General features: G+C 42.8%; 1 protein-coding gene across 6 annotated transcripts in view; it reads right to left on the reverse strand.

Moving 5' to 3' along the window:
• Positions 1–18,636, reverse strand: part of MCTP2 (multiple C2 and transmembrane domain containing 2) — a 238,519-nt gene that overhangs the window by 132,131 nt on the left and 87,752 nt on the right. For 5 of the 6 annotated variants that reach the window (XR_006963408.1, XM_047086646.1, XM_047086645.1 and 2 more), the window contains exons 5-8: positions 11,189–11,331; positions 10,321–10,397; positions 9,693–9,804; positions 5,047–5,082 (exon numbers count right to left, since the gene is read on the reverse strand). Coding sequence is in view for 5 of the 6 variants with exons in the window: in XM_047086646.1 (XP_046942602.1) it covers positions 5,047–5,082; positions 9,693–9,804; positions 10,321–10,397; positions 11,189–11,331 (368 nt within the window). In the remaining variant the exon portion in view is untranslated. The remainder of the gene's footprint in view (positions 1–5,046; positions 5,083–9,692; positions 9,805–10,320; positions 10,398–11,188; positions 11,332–18,636) is intronic. The other variant, XM_047086644.1, reaches the window with a different exon arrangement.

The raw sequence follows: 18,636 nt of genomic DNA on the forward strand, positions 1-18,636 counted from the left end.
CTTACCTGAGCCACGACCGAGGCCCCCAGAAATGAGGACGATCCCTAGAGATCATTCTGCCCAGGGTAATGCTGACCTTGACTTCACAGCAAGGCAGCAGAGGCATCAGGGTTAAGATATTCAGCATTGGGCCCATGCCCAATAGATGACAGATAGATAGACAGACAAGCAGACAGACACAGACATTCAGACAAGTAAATTAGGTTAAAGAGATATAGATATATTAGACAGATTCGATTAGAAACATAGATAGGTAGAGATAGTTACCTAAATTTAGAGACTGCCTTCCAGAAGTCCTAGATGTCAGATGTAAACAGAAGGAGAGGGGCACCTGGGTGGCTCAGTCGGTTAAGCGTCCAACTTCAGCTCACTTCACGATCTCACAGCTCATGAATTGGAGCCCCACATCGGGTTCTGTGCTGACAGCTCAGGGCCTGGAGCCTGCTTCGGATTCTGTCTCTCCCTGTCTGGCTCTCTGCCCCTCCCCCGCTCATGCTCTCTATCACTCAAAAATGAATAAACACTCAAAACATTTTTTTAAATAAAATAAACAGAGGGACAGATCGAGCAAAAAGGAGAAAAAAAGGAAAGCAGAAAAAGGGAAAGAAGGCAGAGAGGATAAAACCTAAATTCACGCAGAACCATCATCATGTGATTCATGATATTTACAAAGTAGTGACCATTCTGAAAGTACCCAAAAAAGCCAAAAGCAAAGGCTTTGCCTGATAGGCTGTATCCGAATCCACCAGAAAAAGAAAACCATTCCTGGGACTGAAGGTGGAGGGAATATCGTGCAGAGAACAGGTGCGGGACGGCCGAGAGACCAAAGAGGCAACGCTGAGAATACCTAAGGTAAGCAGCAAAAAAGGACACTTTAACCCTCCTCGGGCTGGAGTGGGAGGAAGACAAACTTTCCCTGCCAAGGTCCAGAGAGTAGGAATTTAGGCTTCAGGCCCCTAGGTCTCTGTCCCAACTACAATACTCTGTCACTGCCAGTTAGCGACGACGCCTACACAGGTGCACACCGCTGTGTTACAGCGTGGCTTGCGAAAACAGACACAGGGCTGGCTTCCGCCGTCAGGGCTGAACTTCTGCAAACCCGGGGCCGGCCAGGCAAGAAGAGTCAATAGCAGGATCAGGCTCACCCTGAAGCCATAGCAGGTCTAAAGGCAAATGAAAAATGCAGCCCGTGTAGAACACCCCACGTGAAATAGAAGGCAAAAGGAGAGATGACCGTGGAAATTCTCCCACCCTGTAGTCTCCTACCAATTCCAGCTGGAAGCCACCTGGCAGGGGAACCTAGAAAACGTATCCTGTGGTTATCAGCCCCTGGAATAACAGACAGGAACAAAGACAGAAGAAGAGGACGCTGAACAGCCCCCAAAATGGCACCACTGGCCAACTAATTTCATGCGGAAGAAAAAAAAAGCCACACTGGCCCAGGTCGTGTCTCTTCCCTCTGATCGCGGACCCACAACTGCATGAAACAGTGGTCAAAAGAAGGGCTATGCAAAATAGTCCCCCCCCTTTTTTTTTCTTCTTGTAGGAGGTGTGGGAGGGGACATAAGCAGCAGGCGCTTCAGGTCGGGATGCTGACAGCCAGGGGACAGCCCGGTGACATTGGCAGGCAGTGGCCCTCTTAAAGCCCTCACCCTTCCGGGTTTTGTGTTTCATGGAGCAGGCGGGTATGATGGCGTTGACCTGGCACCACGGATGCCACTGGCCCTTCCTGTGCCTTCTCCATTCTCTAACATGCCGCCAGGTGGCTTCTCCCTACAAGTGGGCTAAGCCCTGCACGGGGGTCCTGTGCACTGAGGATAAAATCAAACTGGCTAAAACTGACACAGAATCTTTTTATGCGAGCCTGCATATATTTTTGTGGGGAAAACATTTTTTTTTCTGTTTCTGAAAACGGAATCGCACGAAAACCCTCCACCCCCACCCCGCAAGGTTCTTATCACAGGGGAAATGCACCTAAAGTAAAAGAAAGTGTAAATAAAGAACTGTGGTCAGCCACAGGACCTACAAAGACCCAAATGAAAGTGCAGGGGAAGCAGGTGGGTGTGGATGTACGTACACAGATTTCTGAATACAGTTAGTGATTTGCAGGGCTCCCCCCCGCCTCATTAAGCTATCTGATATTAGAGAAGTCACTGCTGTTAATTTTCTATCTCTGTTAAGTGTTACCTGCATTAGAAAGAGAGAGGAAGGTTTGGAAATAGATCTGTTCACAGCCAAGATTGTGTAGAATAAATGTCTAAAAAGAGCTAGTTATCTGATTCAGGCCCTATGAAATCAAATTCTCAATTCTCATGTGAAAAAGGCTCATCAGAAGGTAAACAGAGGCTTTGGGAGAAATCTGAACCTACTTTTAAAGGCGATCTCTACAAATTTACTACGTTACGGTCAAGGTCAACGTAGTAAGAAAACACTTTACAAGAGAGTCTGCCGTCCTTGGCCTCTATGGATGGATGCAAAATTATAAACTTACGGGGCTTAAGAAGCAATCATCTAAATAAAGTTAAGCCATTAAAAGAATAAGATTGAGGTGAAAAAGTCAACAACATTTTACAGATAATATATTACTTAGGACTGGTAACATTTTAGATAGTCATAGCTGAGTAATCTTCTCTATGTCAAACTTCTGTTACCTAATTTTTAAATATAATATAGAAATCCTAAAAAAGCAGCTGACAGTTTAAAAATACCAAGATAGGTTGATCAGGGCATTTTAACTACTTTTCCAGAAGGTTAATCACAGGACCTCCAGATTTTCCACGTGACTCAATTTCATAAGCGAAATTAGAAGCTCTCTCACTTTCCTCTCCAAAACCTGCAAACTCTAAGCTGTGAAAAGTTAACCTGACAATTGAAATTCTCCACCAAGATATAAACCGCATCTCTCCTGTAAGATCATGAGTAGCATTCAACGAGCTCTATTCATCAAAGGTTTTATTAAACAGGCACGGAGGGTCTGGGCATTTATTAAGTCTCTGAGCCCAGCGCACTGAAGTCAAAATTCTAGAAACGACCATGATAGGGATAAAAAAAAAAGAAAGAAAGAAAAGAATACAGCAGCTGTGGTCAGACACAACTCTGCAGTACAGATATAAATACTGCTCTCCAGGATCCACTGTTCCTTTCATATTTTTGATATCTTTATCCAGGCCGTCAACATTTTTTCTCTCCTTCCTCATTCCTTTGGCCATTCTTCCATAACCTCTCCTGTCCTCCCTAGACTCCAATATTCCCCAAGCTCACAATTTTTCTTTCTAGCCTTTATGTTCTTCCACAAACTGCCAGTTTTCTTCCACAGACCAGAGCTCCCTAACTAAAGATGGTTATTGATGTACAGTACCAGTATTTTAGTGCAGCAGCAGAATCAATAAACGAGAAAATACTGCTTTGTCAGGCTTCTCCAAAGCATGCCGGGAAACTTTACTGCTTCGGATGGTCACAGAAGCTCTTAATATGGGAGAGCGGGAGCTGGGCTCCCCTCTGTGGCAAGAAATGATCATCTTCTACCCTCTAGTGACTATAAAGGAAGAAGACAAAAGTTGGAGGATTTTCTGAGACCGTTTCACATTATTATTTATCGTCTCTTAATTTTACTTCAAAAGAAAAAAAAGAGAGAGAGAGTCTTGTATACCAAGTGAACTGGTTAACAAAACTTATCGTAGTTATACTTAAAATGTTCAAAATGCAAAGGGTCTGCGTCGCAGAAGAGGCAGGCTTTGGTTCCTCTGGGTTTTAAAAAGCAAGGTTTGGAAAGTTTGCTATTCCTCCTAAATGACCAGTGCCAGTCAGGTGACAATTCTTTCGCTTTCTCTCCCCCACAGACACACTCTTACCAACACTCAAAATCTCTGTTTCATTTGCCTTGTTTGACGCAGCACTGAACAACTCAAGTAGGGTGAGATGAGAAATTCGAGCTGGTATACGATTTGTGCACTTATGTGTGTGTGTAAATAAACGTACGCACAGAGATGGTCGGTGTATCCGCCAAATACACACACACACACACACACACACATACACACTCACACACACATCACAGCCACCTCCTTGTTGGTTATTTCTCTTTAAAAGGAGCAGAGGAGGGGCGTCTGGGTGTCTCAGTCCCTTAGGCATCCGACTCTTGGTTTTGTCCAAGGTCATGATCTAATGGTTCGGTGAGTTTGAGCCCTGCATCAGGCTCAATGCTGGCAGCTCGGAGTCTGTTTACGATTCCCTCTCTCTCTCTCTCTCCTCTTTCTCTCTCTGCCCCCCCTCTACTCACGCTATCTCTGTCTCTCTCAACATAAAATAAACTTTAATAAATAAATAAATAATAAATAAACTTAAAGAAAGTAGCAGAGGAGCTAAATTAAGTTACAAATACCTTTTTGGTTTTGTTTATGCTTACACCAATTTTGACATTTAATCACTGGATTGCAATGTATTAATTTAATAACCAGATAAATGAATAATGCATTCCTACCTTGATACACGTAGACCTTTTACAAATTGGACGGCAGTTTATAATTGCTTAAAACGATACTAACAATGTAAAAAAAAAAAATCACCAGTACATCATGAAGAAATCTTTCAAGAAACTCTCAGCAGCAAAGGTAATAAACAGTAAAATGAGAGTAATATAAAAGAGATTTATAAAAGATACCACCTATCCCTCTCAATTAATCTTTTCATTGCCCCTACAACACCAAAGCTAGTTTCCATCTGATGGTATATAACTTCCTAAAGGACTAACCCTAACTGTGCTACCCTCCAAATAATCCAGGCTTAATGAAGTGGAACGTTCTAACGTGGCTGGCACCTATAAAATGTCACCACTAAAACAAGTATATAAGTTCAAACATCTGGCTATGCCCTTATTAAACGAAATGTAAAAGGGAGGTTGCTTCTTTCTTATTCATAGCCACAGTGAGAGGAAGAGAATGCTGTTATACGTAAAAGTTGGTTAATACCAATCACGTATACCTTTGTGCTTGCAACAAAGATGAACGTTTCGCCAAATGACATAAAAAAGAAAACAACTATATTTACCTTGCTGGCACTCAGCCGCTTCCGGTTTGACCAACGCTAGGGATTGAGTCCATTGGATGGTGAAAAATGGCAAAATGAAAGACAGAAATAGAATCGTTAATGACGATTCTGTGATTAGTTAGATGGCGCGGACTATATTCAAACAACTAACACCCACGTTCCGAGGTCACAGAGAAAACACGTTGGAGCAACAAAACAGAAACAGAAAACTCACATTTCTGTGGTCGTGTTACAGGATTTTCCCACAGTGTTCAGTAATGAAAAGACAAGGACGTACAAATACTGCTCAATCTTTAGAAGTATCAGTTCTTAGTGTGAGAAGGATCTCCATCCTTAGAATGTTTTTAATTGCCTCAAAACTCTGTAATTTCACCTCTAAATGCAAATTGGAAAGGCAGATTTCCCCTACTTGAAATATTCTCATAGTATTACGAAAATGTTTAAGAAGTTCATGGACAGTGTTCATGAATATTTAAGTTTCCATACTTTTTTTTTTTTAATTTTTTTTTTCATCGTTTATTTTTATTTTTGGGACAGAGAGAGACAGAGCATGAACGGGGGAGGGGCAGAGAGAGAGGGAGACACAGAATCGGAAACAGGCTCCAGGCTCCGAGCCATCAGCCCAGAGCCTGACGCGGGGCTCGAACTCACGGACCGCGAGATCGTGACCCGGCTGAAGTCGGACACTTAACCGACTGCGCCACCCAGGCGCCCCTCCATACTTTTTGATATTAAAAACAATCATTCCATTTATCCCCCCTGATCAAGCCTCAATATTCAAAATAACAGGAAAAAAAATCTAAGCCACTGCTGCACAATTAAAAAAAAAAAAACAAAAACAAAAACAGGCTAATACAGCACCGAGGGAGGGAAGAACAAATTTTCTGAACAGCAAGTAACATCACCACTGTTCTCTTTTGATCTCTCATTTGTCATGCTAAGGTTGCTGAATTCCATCTACAATTAAAATTCTTTCCTAGCAAAATCCTCTCATTACCCCCGTCACCGTCCAGTACTGTGAGGCTCTACTCTGGCTGGTTAACCAGCTAACTGGATGTTAAAACTTGGATAAATTTGGGAGATTACAATGCAATTATGAATCTAATCGAGCAGACCACGTTTGCTATTATGCTTAAGGAAAAAAATACCTTTAGGCGAATGACCTATCCACTTTGACAATACATCTTCCCCATAAGTTAGAAACCAGAAAATAAATGGTCTTTGGGGGGAAATCCTCTTACATTCTGGTGACCAGCAACCAGAAACAGGGGTCCAGAAACAACTTGAAAATATTCTTTATTAAAAAAACACTTCCCCTAGTGAAACCGGGAGTTCAACATCTAGCTCATGATGCAGGGTCACAGATGCTGCCATATGGGTATTAAAATCAGTTCTTTTACTGTTTTCCCAGCACTGTACTGAAAAACATGATCAGTACAAAATCAAAGCACCAAAACAAGCACCAAAATCAATTCCTGTCTTCTAGGTATGCATGGCTATTTAGGACCCTCTGAGCTAGAATTCTTTGGATGCGTTAATGATCATAAAAGATCAACAAAACAGATGAGGAAATTAATGGAAAGTGAATATGCCTGTCTGTTTACTACAGTCCGAAGAACTACCAAGTATTGACAATTGACCCCATGCCAAACACTACATTTGATAATCTCCAACTTCACAGTCCTGTGAGATACTTTTTTTATCCTCATTTCACACATGAGGGAATTGTAGCTGCGAGGTTAAGTAATTCTGCGAATGTGACCTGATCGCTTAATTTCTCGAAGCTAGAAAGGAGCGGAGCTGGGATTCAAACCCAGGTGAGTCTGCTGACTGAGCCCACAATTCGAACTAGAATCCTATTTTTGCCAAGAAAAAGAAGCAGACAGCAGGTTCATCAGCCTTCCAACTGTACCATGCCTACATACAATCCTTAAATCTCTGGACGTGAGGGTCAGTCTGTAGTCACTTTGCTCAAGTTCAGATTGTGGTCAGCCTGGGATCCAAAGTGACAAAGACAGTCGTGATGGAAATTTACAAACAAACTGATTCCCAATCAAATGATCTATTGTCTTTCCAGGCTTCAGTGTTAGTTATTCCCATTTAAAAACCCAATATAGGGGGGCGCCTGGGTGGCGCAGTCGGTTAAGCGTCCGACTTCAGCCAGGTCACGATCTCGCGGTCCGTGAGTTCGAGCCCCGCGTCGGGCTCTGGGCTGATGGCTCAGAGCCTGGAGCCTGTTTCCGATTCTGTGTCTCCCTCTCTCTCTGCCCCTCCCCCGTTCATGCTCTGTCTCTCTCTGTCCCAAAAATAAATAAAAAAACGTTGAAAAAAAAATTTTAAAAACCCAATATAGGGGTGCCTGGGTGGCTCAGTCGGTCGGGCGTCCGACTTCAGCTTGGGTCACGATCTCAGTTTGTGGGTTCGGGCCCCGCGTCAGGCTCTGTGCTGACAGCTCAGAGCCTGGAGCCTGCTTTTTGGATTCCGCGTCTCCTTCTCTCTCTGCCCCTCCCCCACTTGTGCTCTGTCTCTATCAAAAATAAATAAATGTAAAAAAAATTTTTTTAAATAATAAAAACCCAATATAAAAATGGATTTTCACTGAATGAAAAGAACGAACGTTTTCTGATACCTATTCTATCCAAAGGGGCCCCCCGATATAAACTGCATAAGCCGAGTAACCACACAGGGCCCAGGAAAGATTATTCCTTTCTTGGGTGTATTTTGATCAAGTACACAAACAGAAAAAAATGAAACTACTGATCAGAACAAATGAGAGTGGGCAGGGCTTTCTATATTATAATATCCCATAAAATATACAGACAAGAAATATATTTTACCCTACACCTCTGCCAGATAAGCAAAGAATAAAGAAAATGAGAAAGCACATGAGCAGGCAGGTTGGCAAACTCTTGAAGACAGGACGTGGTGGGTCTAAGGAAAAAAGGACCAAACTCAGTAAGACGACGAGTGTGGCTACATTTACGACTCTGAAAACATACCCTTTGAGAGGTTTTACAAAAGAAACTGCAGGCAGCATCGAGGATGAATAGCTCCGTCATTGGAAATTAATTTCAACTGAAACGGCATTACTTTAAAACTGCAAATTTGGGCCATATTTAAATATATTTTAAGGGCCGGTGGGACTGCTAAACATAATCCGATATACTACAGGAAAATTTCACAGAAGGAATAGGGGAATCGGCAGCTATTTTCATGAGAAGTTATCCAACTTTGCAAACCCCACTTAAATATGTAAGAGAAGTTTCAGAACATAGCAGCCAGGAATAGCTCACTCCTGTGGCAGATGATGCTTATTTATATCGTATGTTCTTTTTGAGGGCATCCAGCTCAAGGAACCAGTCACCTACTAGCACATGACAATGAATCCAGCAGCAATACTGTCTAGGCTAAGAGAAGCTGTATCATGTTGAGTTGAAAAAAAAAAGGTTTACTTTCAACATCAATTTAAGATTCGAGTTTTAAAAGTACCATTTCTTTTAAAAAATAATAATATATGGGAAGTTTCTTCCCCCCAGTTACTGTCAAGTAAACTCTCCTAAGAATCCAAATTAAAAACAGCAACTATTTTGTGGGCTCTCTGGCCACTGAAAAATCACTGTTCAGCTTCACTACTGCTTTGTGCTCTCTTCTGTGAGTTTCCTTGCAAATCAGTCGTGATTTTCACCACGAAAATAAATTCCATCTACAAGCAAAGGTGGTGTCAAAACGAAGACATCGACCCTACTGACTCAATTCAAGAAGCACTTGTAGAAGCCTAATTTATAAACAGGCTTCAGATTTCCATATCAGATTCTAAACAGGCTTCAGTTTGAACGCATTTCAGTCCTTTTCCAAGCAGGTGTTTTAGCTGGCTTTAAAAAACGCCCTTCAAATGAGTCACGATCAAAGATGCTTTTTGTTCTTCTTTTAATTCTTGGAATTATAAGGTCTGATCCCCAAATATAAAATAAGATTATGATTTGTATTCACATTATTTGCTCATAAGAACACAGCCTCAGTCATGTCGTCATAAAATCCAATGCTTTGTTGGTGTTAGAGAGGTCTTCGATAAGCGATGCATTAACTAGAAACGTACAGAAAATAACCGATCGAAGGATATTAAAATTTATATCTTCCCGAAACTACTCCCAACAGAAAACGTGCAGCTAAAAACAAACAAACAAAAAAAAGCACCAGAAGAAATTGCAATGCTGCAAATATGTACTTGATCACCCTAATAACGTACAATGTAATAATTAAATCCCGGGAACTGCTTTGCATTGCTGAATAATACCTGTGCCATCCGGTACCTAAGAAAATAGTAAATGGAAACCTTACCACTTAGTAAAAATATTTTGGATGATCTGTTACAAGGGAACCATAGCAGGATATGCATTTTAATAACAGCCACACTATCCACATCCCTAGCCAAAACAGATTATTCCTTAAAGGATTTTCTTTCCAGGGTTCCAAGGGAAAGGATGTGCATAACCACAAATAGGTACTTTACATCTCAATACAATGATTTGTTTCCCCCCCCCAAAATAATTACCCCCGCCAAAAAAAATGCCAGCCATCTGGTAACCCAGTTATCAAAGGACAATTGCGGTGAAGAATTTTGAAATGAACAAAAGGGTTACACTCACATGTCTCTTGAAATCGCACTGTTTTACTCCTAGGTTCAAATTTAACACAATGACCCCCATGTCTTCTTCTAAACTGTTGGGGTCTTCCAATTTTAAAATATGTTCAGTCGTCCTACAAGCAAAAGGCAACAAACGACATTAGCACTTAGGGGCAGTACCAGGGAGTTTCAAACTGCATCGGTAGCTTATGGCAAACCTCTCCTACCTCTGCCTAAGGGTGAGACACGAGTTTTACAAAGCACCCGATTCAGTAAAAATAACACAGCCATCTTCAGAGCAGGGGAATTGTTTGGCATTGCCTTGTTCAACAGTTGGTTAATGGCTTCTTTCCCCTTACTGCCCAAATAAAATTTAAATACTTGTGTTATTTTTAAGTTAGGCAGGTTAATGAACCTGAATGTTAACAGTTCAAACTCCAACACACATTCCAGAACACACTGTGGACGATTTAACGTCTGACTCCTAGGTTTGGGAGCTAAAAGCTAAAATAGAAAAATGCACATTTTTAAGCACCCTTTCATTTATTCAGATTTTCTTTTTGTCATTTGATCTAGACAGATGCCATTTAACCTTATGTTGAGCTCCCTCTACAATTCATAATAACAATTAGAAGGTAAAAATACAATACCTGTTAAGCTCAAGATCTCTGAGAATGACAAAGGCCGAACCCATGAAATCGGATGTAGTTAAATCCCGATCATATACCTACAAAGAGGGAAAAGGCCAGTAATGCACATTAACATGGCAAGCCAACTGAGTTTGCCGAATTATCAATAAATGCAACAGTCTGGGAATTTTGAATTCAATCTTCTAGATCTAAAAACTAATCTGCAGAGTACCGTGAACGAGGAATGTAGCCAAGTTGATGGAGAGATCGAAATTATTCGAACTTGACCACTTTGCCTACCACAGCCAAACCAATAGCACAAAATACTCTTAAGGCAGTACTCATATGCATTCCAACGTTATGCACAATGGACCACTCGCTGTAGTTTAAATGGTCTCTCATTAAAATTTAGTATTTTCCACGGTGAGCAGATCTGCCAATTAAATAGAAATTTGCTAAATATTCTCTAGCAACCCTATCCTGCACTCAACTCATGCAGTTGTAACCCAGATGTTTGAGCAATTGGTGCTTCCAACCGGTAGCTGAAAGCTCTATTAAGTATAAAGTTATTCCTAATGAGAACGGCTTTCCTACTTTTCGCCACTGCACCGACAGTCATAATTCTTCCACGTACGGTAAGCTTAAATACAATCAATGGAGATGTTATTTTCACTCTGATTTTCTGTGGCGTATACACCATTGATCCGAGAAAACAAAACACACACTTTCAACGAAGTGTACAAATAATCCCTTGCACACGAATGTTTTTCCACCCAGAGCCGAACAATGATAAAAGAATTTGGGGACGTGGACTTTTTAAGGGGGCAAGGAATGCTGAGACATCAGCGTTTTTAATAAAAGAGCAGACTTGAAAGCCATCTGGGATTACCTTCACACGGAGCTTTTGATCAAGGCTTTGAATGGGAAGTACAACTACCTCATCCCACACTGGATTCAAGTTCTTATATATGACTTTACTTTTGTACAGCGTCTTCCCATTCAGCTTAAATTTCACATAGGGATCGCTGGTGCCTTTAAAAAGAAAGAGAGAGTGAGACAGTTTTTAAAAATGCACGTCAACGCCTAGGATCTCCCTTAAGTAAAGGTTCTTTCTACACTCCCCTGGTTGCAAGCGTTTTCCTGAGCACGCCCAGAACGAATGTCTCCCTGTGCAGAGATTGAAGGCCCCAGGGGTGGAGACGAGAGGGGGAAAAAAAAAAAAAAAATGAAACCATCTGGGGGTAAAAGACTGATTCTTCTTTGCCCTTAGTGGTGGAACACCAATGGGTTCCTCGAGCTTTTTCTGTTTCGTTTCATCCTGGGTGTGGCATCGCAATGCTACCCACAAAAATGCAAGAGACAAAATCCACCCGTTCCAGCCCACGGTGTCAGGAGTCCTGGGGAGAAACCCGCCCCTCCCAAGAATGGCAGCGAGTCGGCGAAAAGGGAAAGAAACCATTTTCAAACGTCCGGCCAGATGGCTGACTCGACAGAACGCTGTACTTTAGAATATAATCATAATAAATCAATCAATCTCAGGAACCACGGGCTCAAAAGATGGGGCAACGGGAATGAAGACGGGGGGCACTGGGGGGGCGTGGAGATTAAATCGACAAAGTTGCCATTCTTTGCTGCCTCCTGCACCTGCAGTGAAGCCGGGGACATTGTCTCACCCTGGCCTTGCTGAATGCCACACCAGCCAGGCCCTCAGCTGGCCTCAGGGCAGATACCCCTGACCCGCCCGGGGGGCTTTGAAACAGACGCCAAAAAGAATGAATAGTGTCCCTCCAGCCACTCTACCCAAAGCAGAAGGAAGGGCTGTGACAAACCTTCCTCCACACTTTCAGAACACTGGAGGGGAGGAAAAGAAAAAAAAAAAAAGAAAGAAAGAAAATAGCAGGTCAACATAAACCATGAATTCTGTGCATGTCTCTTGCATGCCTGCCAGTAGACGGTCATATCTGGGACACACTTGTGCATTAAGACCTCATGAATGATGAATAAAGAAGCCACGAATGAATGCAGAAGCAGTGAGGGCATAACTGAAGGCCAGCCGATAATGCCACAAAGAAAGACAAAAAAAAAAAAAAAAGAATCTGATCGGAGGAGTGAGGATAGTATAATTAACTGCGAAACAGACACCCATGAGTAAGTGCGAAAGACCCACAGTCCGGTTCATCCATCGATGTGTCCCAGGTGCCGTGGACGGTGCCCAACACAGGCCCCCCAAACATTTATCGATCATGAATTCCTGATGGAAAGTCAAGCCTACAGAGTCTGAAACCATTAGGTCAAAAATTAATTCGGCTACTCTGTTGCAAACATTTACCAGGTCGTGACTACCGATCATTAAGCTTTTATTCTCTCAAGCTCCTCTTTTGGGTTTCTGTTTACCAGCAGTATTATTAGCAATGACTGAACACACGATCTTCCCCACCTTCCTTCTTTAACAGAAACAGGTGTCACTATCCAGCAAGGTCATCTACCTTGTTTAGAAGTCTCAACAGAGGAACCGAGGTAGGGTGATCTGGGCGGTGGGGGAGCCTTCCAGTTTTGCAAGACTTCGAACCGGAAGACCGAGAAATTCAACCGCAAATATGCCGACGTACGCACTCGACTCTCACATTTTAAGTTTGCCGACACGGGGGCAGAAGTCCAGCGGTCTTTATTTTAATCTCGGACACACACACACACACACACACACACACACACACACACACGTCATGTTAGTTGGCAGCTCCGGACAGGACAGTAAAACAGGAAGGCATTCACAGCCATTTAGTGGCACACTGACTAGTGAGCGAGCCACCTGCCCCCACTCCCTCTCACAGTACAAGGGGACACCTCCGGCAAGTCAGACTTTAACAATCATTCTGATATATATATATATAAAAAAAAGTGTGGGGGGGCGGGGGGGAGGGACTCTAATAAAAAGAGGCCTTTAATTAAATGAAATTGCCACTCTGGGATCGGGCCTTCATGCCTGTCAGCGCACTCTCAAAATAAACATCTCAAAACTAGGCCTCGGCGGTGTCACTTTCTCACAGGCAAAGCATACTGGGTAATCCCCAGGCATCCTGACAGCTACATAATGTTCAAACGGTTTCACGGGTGAATGGCGTCAGTTGCGTGAAAGAAAATATTAATGTCTGGAATTAATAGAAAAAGGGACCAGGGTTTACAAAGCCAAACAAGGAAAAAGGGTGTCAAGTTAGTGTGGCGTTAATTGTTAGGGAAAATTTGAGAAAGGGGCGGGGGGGGGGGGCGCTGGGAGCACATGGTGATTTTCTCGCTGAGCCTAAGAGCCTCACTGTCAGGGAAGTGACATCTCAACTAGGCAAATTCTGAAAAGAGGTCTGCGGCTCAGGAATGCAACTCCCGATTAGACAAATGATGAGACAGCACCTTGAATGGGTGGACTTCAACCTTTTTTTTTTTTACAGGGAGCTTCAGAAACAATGAGGCTCTTTGGGAGAAAGAGGTGGTATGGTACTCTGGGAGGAGAATAAAGCTGGGGGGGGCGCAGACGGGCACCTCCATCCTGGTGTGGCCACCAATTCGGCTATGTGGACCCTATGGGGTCACACGCACCCCCTCCAATTTAGAATATCCGGGTGTTAAGCATCAATGGCCTGAGTCTCCTGCCGCACCCCAGACACCCCGGGGTTCGATGCGTGCCCAGAGCGGCTAACAGCCATTCACCGGTCCTGCAAAAGGGCTGCACCAAGGCACACCCCTGAGCACATGTGAGACAGTCCTTCCTTCTGCCCGTACTCAAGGACATTACATCCTGTCAAGCCTCCCGTGACTCTGTATCTGTCAGGCCTGCTAACACTGTCCACATGCTACAAACCCTAATGGCTGACTTCAGAGCCTGGGTCGGTGCTAGGCACGATGGTGGGGGGGGGGGGGTGGGTCACGAAGGTAAATCAGTCCCAGATCCTGCCCCGGTCCAGGGTTGTGCACCTGGCGGGCAGCAGGCGTGCTGTAACTATAACAAGAGGTTAAGTGTCAAAACAGAACTGAACTTCACAGGTGGGAGAGATTAGCTCTAGCCCGGGTGTCAGCGGAGGCTGAAAGAAAGATACTGGTTGAAATGTGGGTGGGCGCGAACACGCGGAGAAGGACTGAAGTCATGTTAGCAGAAGGAACTGGCTTTGAAGCCGGGGAGCAGGGAGGAGACCAAGATGACAAGATCTGTGTGGTGCCCAAACCAGCATTTCCACCGATCTGGAAATCAAGGGGAAAAAAATGTAATGAGGAATAAAGCTGAACGGGCAGGTTGGAGCCAGAGGTCAAAGTGCTTGAAAATGACAAAATCCAGGGGCGCCTGTGTGGCTCAGTTGGTTAAGCGTCCGACTTCAGCTCAGGTCATGATCTCGTAGTCCGTGAGTTTGAGCCCCGCATCGGGCTCTGTGCTGATGGCTCAGAGCCTGGAGCCTGTTTCCGATTCTGTGTCTCCCTCTCTCTCTGCCCCTCCCCCGTTCATGCTCTGTCTCTCTCTGTCCCAAAAATAAATAAACGTTGAAAAAAAAAAAAAAAAGGGAATGAAACCCTGTTAGGGGCGCCTGGGTGGCTCAGTTGGTTAAGCCTCCGACTTCAGCTCAGGTCACGATCTCAAGGTCCGTGAGTTCGAGCCCCGCGTCGGGCTCTGTGCTGATGGCTCAGAGCCTGGAGCCTGCTTCCAATTCTGTGTCTCCCTCTCTCTCTGCCCCTCCCCTGCTCCTGCTCTGTCTCTCTGTCTCAAAAATAAATTAAAAAAAAAAAATTTAAAAAAAAATAAAAAATAAAATGACAAAATCCAGAGTTTAGTCTTTGTTCGGTGAGAAAGAGAGGATGGTTTGCTTTATCCTGTTCTTTTTTTTTTTTTTTTAATTTTTTTAACAAGACAAGGCACAGGTCTCAGAAAGATACGAAATGAAAAAGACACGTCTGCACTCTCTCACACCTTCCTCATGCCCCTTCCTCTCACGGGCTGCTTTTGTGGATTTACTACAGGAAAAACATACAAGAATTGATTTTAACTCGAGAGTAATCATATTACGTGCACTGGACGTCACGCTTTCACAATGAAAGCACCCGCAGTTCTGTTCACACAGACTTACCAGATTTCTTTTCATCGACTGCAGAAACTTTCATTGTGTTATTGACTACTTACATAACTAGCCACCAAATAGTGGATACTTACATCATTCCATTTTTTTGTTTGTTTGTTTTAGTGGAAACAATACTATAATAAACATCCTTATACGACTGTCTTGGAGTGTATATTCAGAGGGAACTTCTAACATTGGGACAGCTGGTCCTGACAGATACTGTCAAATTGTTCTTCCAAAGTCTGTCAAATTTACATTCCCACCAAGACTATATGTTTTGTACTTGTTTCTCTGCACGATCACCAATACTGGGTGCTCTGTGCCTTTATTTTAAAAGAACAGCAGGTGGAAAATGATACCTCTATTTTTCTCGGTGACATTTTGAACAAAGTTTAGAATCTTTCATATTTTAGTGACCTACATTTGTATTTGTCAGAGCAACTCCCATTCATTCCATTTGTCCATTTTTCTAAGGTCTCACGGTTTGTCGTTTGCTTCAGGATCTCAATGAGTGTTTAATTATGGATATCAGCCATTGGCCATAAATCTTGTCATAATTTATTTATAGTCAAGCTATTTCTTGTGATAAGTTTTGTTTGTTTCTTTGCTTTTATTTAGTCGAATGTACCAAAGTTTTATTTATGGCTTTGTAGTTGAACATTCTGCTCAGAAGAAAATTTTCGCACAGTAAGATTTTGTAGTTTTTCATTCATTCCACATACATCCTTCGCCCATCTGGAATTATTTCAGTGTGAAGAGGGAAAGAAATTCAGGTTTATGTATGAACAGGAGAGTAAAACGATCAGAGCCAAGCTTTGGAAATATAAACCCGGCAGGAGCTTATAATGTAGAAGGCAGAAGACACAGGCTAAGCCGGAAAACCTGGTGGTTGAGATAATGCAGCACCAGGGAGTTGAGGGCCCAGGAGAAAGCTGTACCCGGAAGAAGTAACCCAGGGTTTCACAAACCGTGATCCGTGAGATCTCACAAACCGTGAGATCACAGAACCTCACCTGCACGGAGGCTCCCTGGACTGAAAGGGTTAGGTAGTCAAAACCACTGGGAGAAGCTGTTTATCTCCTCCCTTGGAATTTCATAGTGTAGAATACAAAACTGAACTCTGCCAGGAGCTACATTAAGACAGACAACTATAGGGGCGCCTGGGTGGCGCAGTCGGTTAAGCGTACGACTTCAGCCAGGTCACGATCTCGCGGTCCGTGAGTTCGAGCCCCGCGTCGGGCTCTGGGCTGATGGCTCGGAGCCTGGAGCCTGTTTCAGATTCTGTGTCTCCCTCTCTCTCTGCCCCTCCCCCGTTCATGCTCTGTCTCTCTCTGTCCCAAAAATAAATAAAACGTTGAAAAAAAAATTAAAAAAAAAAAAAAGACAGACAACTATACAAACAGCTCAAAACTTTTCTACTCTGTATTTCATCAAGTTATTTAAACATAGAAAATATTTCACGAGGAGCAAACTAAAACTAATATTAAATTCCTCCAAATCAAAGCTGCAGAAGATAAGATGCATGCCCAAAATGGCCTAATGTGCACTGTCTTGGGAGAATAAATATGCGATCAGTGAATGAATCTCATTTGAAATAAGATGGTGTGTCGATGACAAGCCCGTACCTTCCTTTGCGTAACTGCCTTTTAGTAAAATCTCCCTTCCTTGGGCACTTTTACTCTGTTTCCTTGTGCCTTACTATCTTTAGCTGTATATAAAAAATATACCAACCTCTTATCTTGAGAACTGAATGAACTAATATACTTCATTAATAGCAGACTCTAGCCATTAACTGACCAAGTCCCATAGCAACTGCTACTTTGTTAGTAAGTATTACTACTCGATTAATTTAAAAAGGGGTGTCTATAACAAAGTATGTGGTATTAAATATTCACTTATTTTACCTGTCCAACATAACATGTACCGTTTGTTTCTCATCTGTTTCTCTACGGACCCTTCTATTGCCATCTCTAAAGGTATGAAATTTGTATCACCTTTTCTCCGCAGACGTCGAAGAGAAAATTCCTTATCTTACATACTTCTTTTTTTTTTTTTAATTTTTTTTTTCAACGTTTATTTATTTTTGGGACAGAGAGAGACAGAGCATGAATGGGGGAGGGGCAGAGAGAGAGGGAGACACAGAATCGGAAACAGGCTCCAGGCTCCGAGCCATCAGCCCAGAGCCTGACGCAGGGCTCGAACTCACGGACCGCGAGATCGTGACCTGGCTGAAGTCGGACGCTTAACCGACTGCGCCACCCAGCCGCCCCTTATCTTACATACTTCTTACGAGATCCCATGTGGTTGGGGAAAATCTCCATGAAATGATCTGAGCTATCCTGGAAAGAAAGGACTGTAGTAAAAATTAAAAAGCACTAACTATCCATGAGTATTGGCTACTGCCCTATCTCTAGTCCTCATGTTATTCACTGATGATTTCGGATCACTCTGCAAATATATCCTGATGAAAATGACAGATAGCTTGGTGAGAAGGACACCAGATAACTGAGGTCTATCAAGGAGACAGTCATCATGAACCACATTACTTGTATCTACTATCACATTGAGACAATTACAAGAAAAAATGGTCAGAAACAACAGAGGAAGTGATACGTGGAACAAATATTCTGTTCACTGGCTCAAGATCAAATAAAGAATCTGCAAATAAAATAAATCTGTAATGAAGCACTAATTACAAACCACTTGCCTTTGCTTTTTGAAATAGAACTCATGGCCATGTGGGAAAAAGCAGAAAGATGGCACTAAAGAGAAAGAAAAGATGGGGCGCCCGGGTGGCTCAGTTGATTAAGCATCCGACTTCAGCTCGGGTCATGCTCTCATCATTTTTGAGTTCGAGCCTCGCGTAGGGTTCTCTGCTGTCAGCACAGAGCCCGCTTCAGATCCTCTGTCTCCCTCTCTCTGCCCCTCCTCTGTTCTCTCTCTCTCAAAAATAAACATTAAAAAAAAAGAAAGAAAAGAATGGAGGAGGGAGGGAGGAAGGGAGGAAGAAAGAAGGAAAGAAAGAATTACTACCATCTAGAGAAGCTGAATATATTGGTATGTACCTAGATTTTACATGCACACTCTGACTTTTCAAAAAAGAAACCATATTGTATGTTTTCAAAAAATAAAACATATTGTATGTTTTACCTGCTTTCTTCAGCCAATAATACATCAGTCTCCTTCTGTCCCCATCAATATATTTATACAAATCGGCTTAATGGTCATTTATGTGTATATT

This window comes from Lynx rufus, unplaced genomic scaffold (assembly GCF_022079265.1).
Source record: "Lynx rufus isolate CCGP_SWC_20201006 ecotype Redwood Valley unplaced genomic scaffold, mLynRuf1.p SCAF_21, whole genome shotgun sequence".
In the NCBI taxonomy this organism is placed as follows: Eukaryota; Metazoa; Chordata; class Mammalia; order Carnivora; family Felidae; genus Lynx; species Lynx rufus.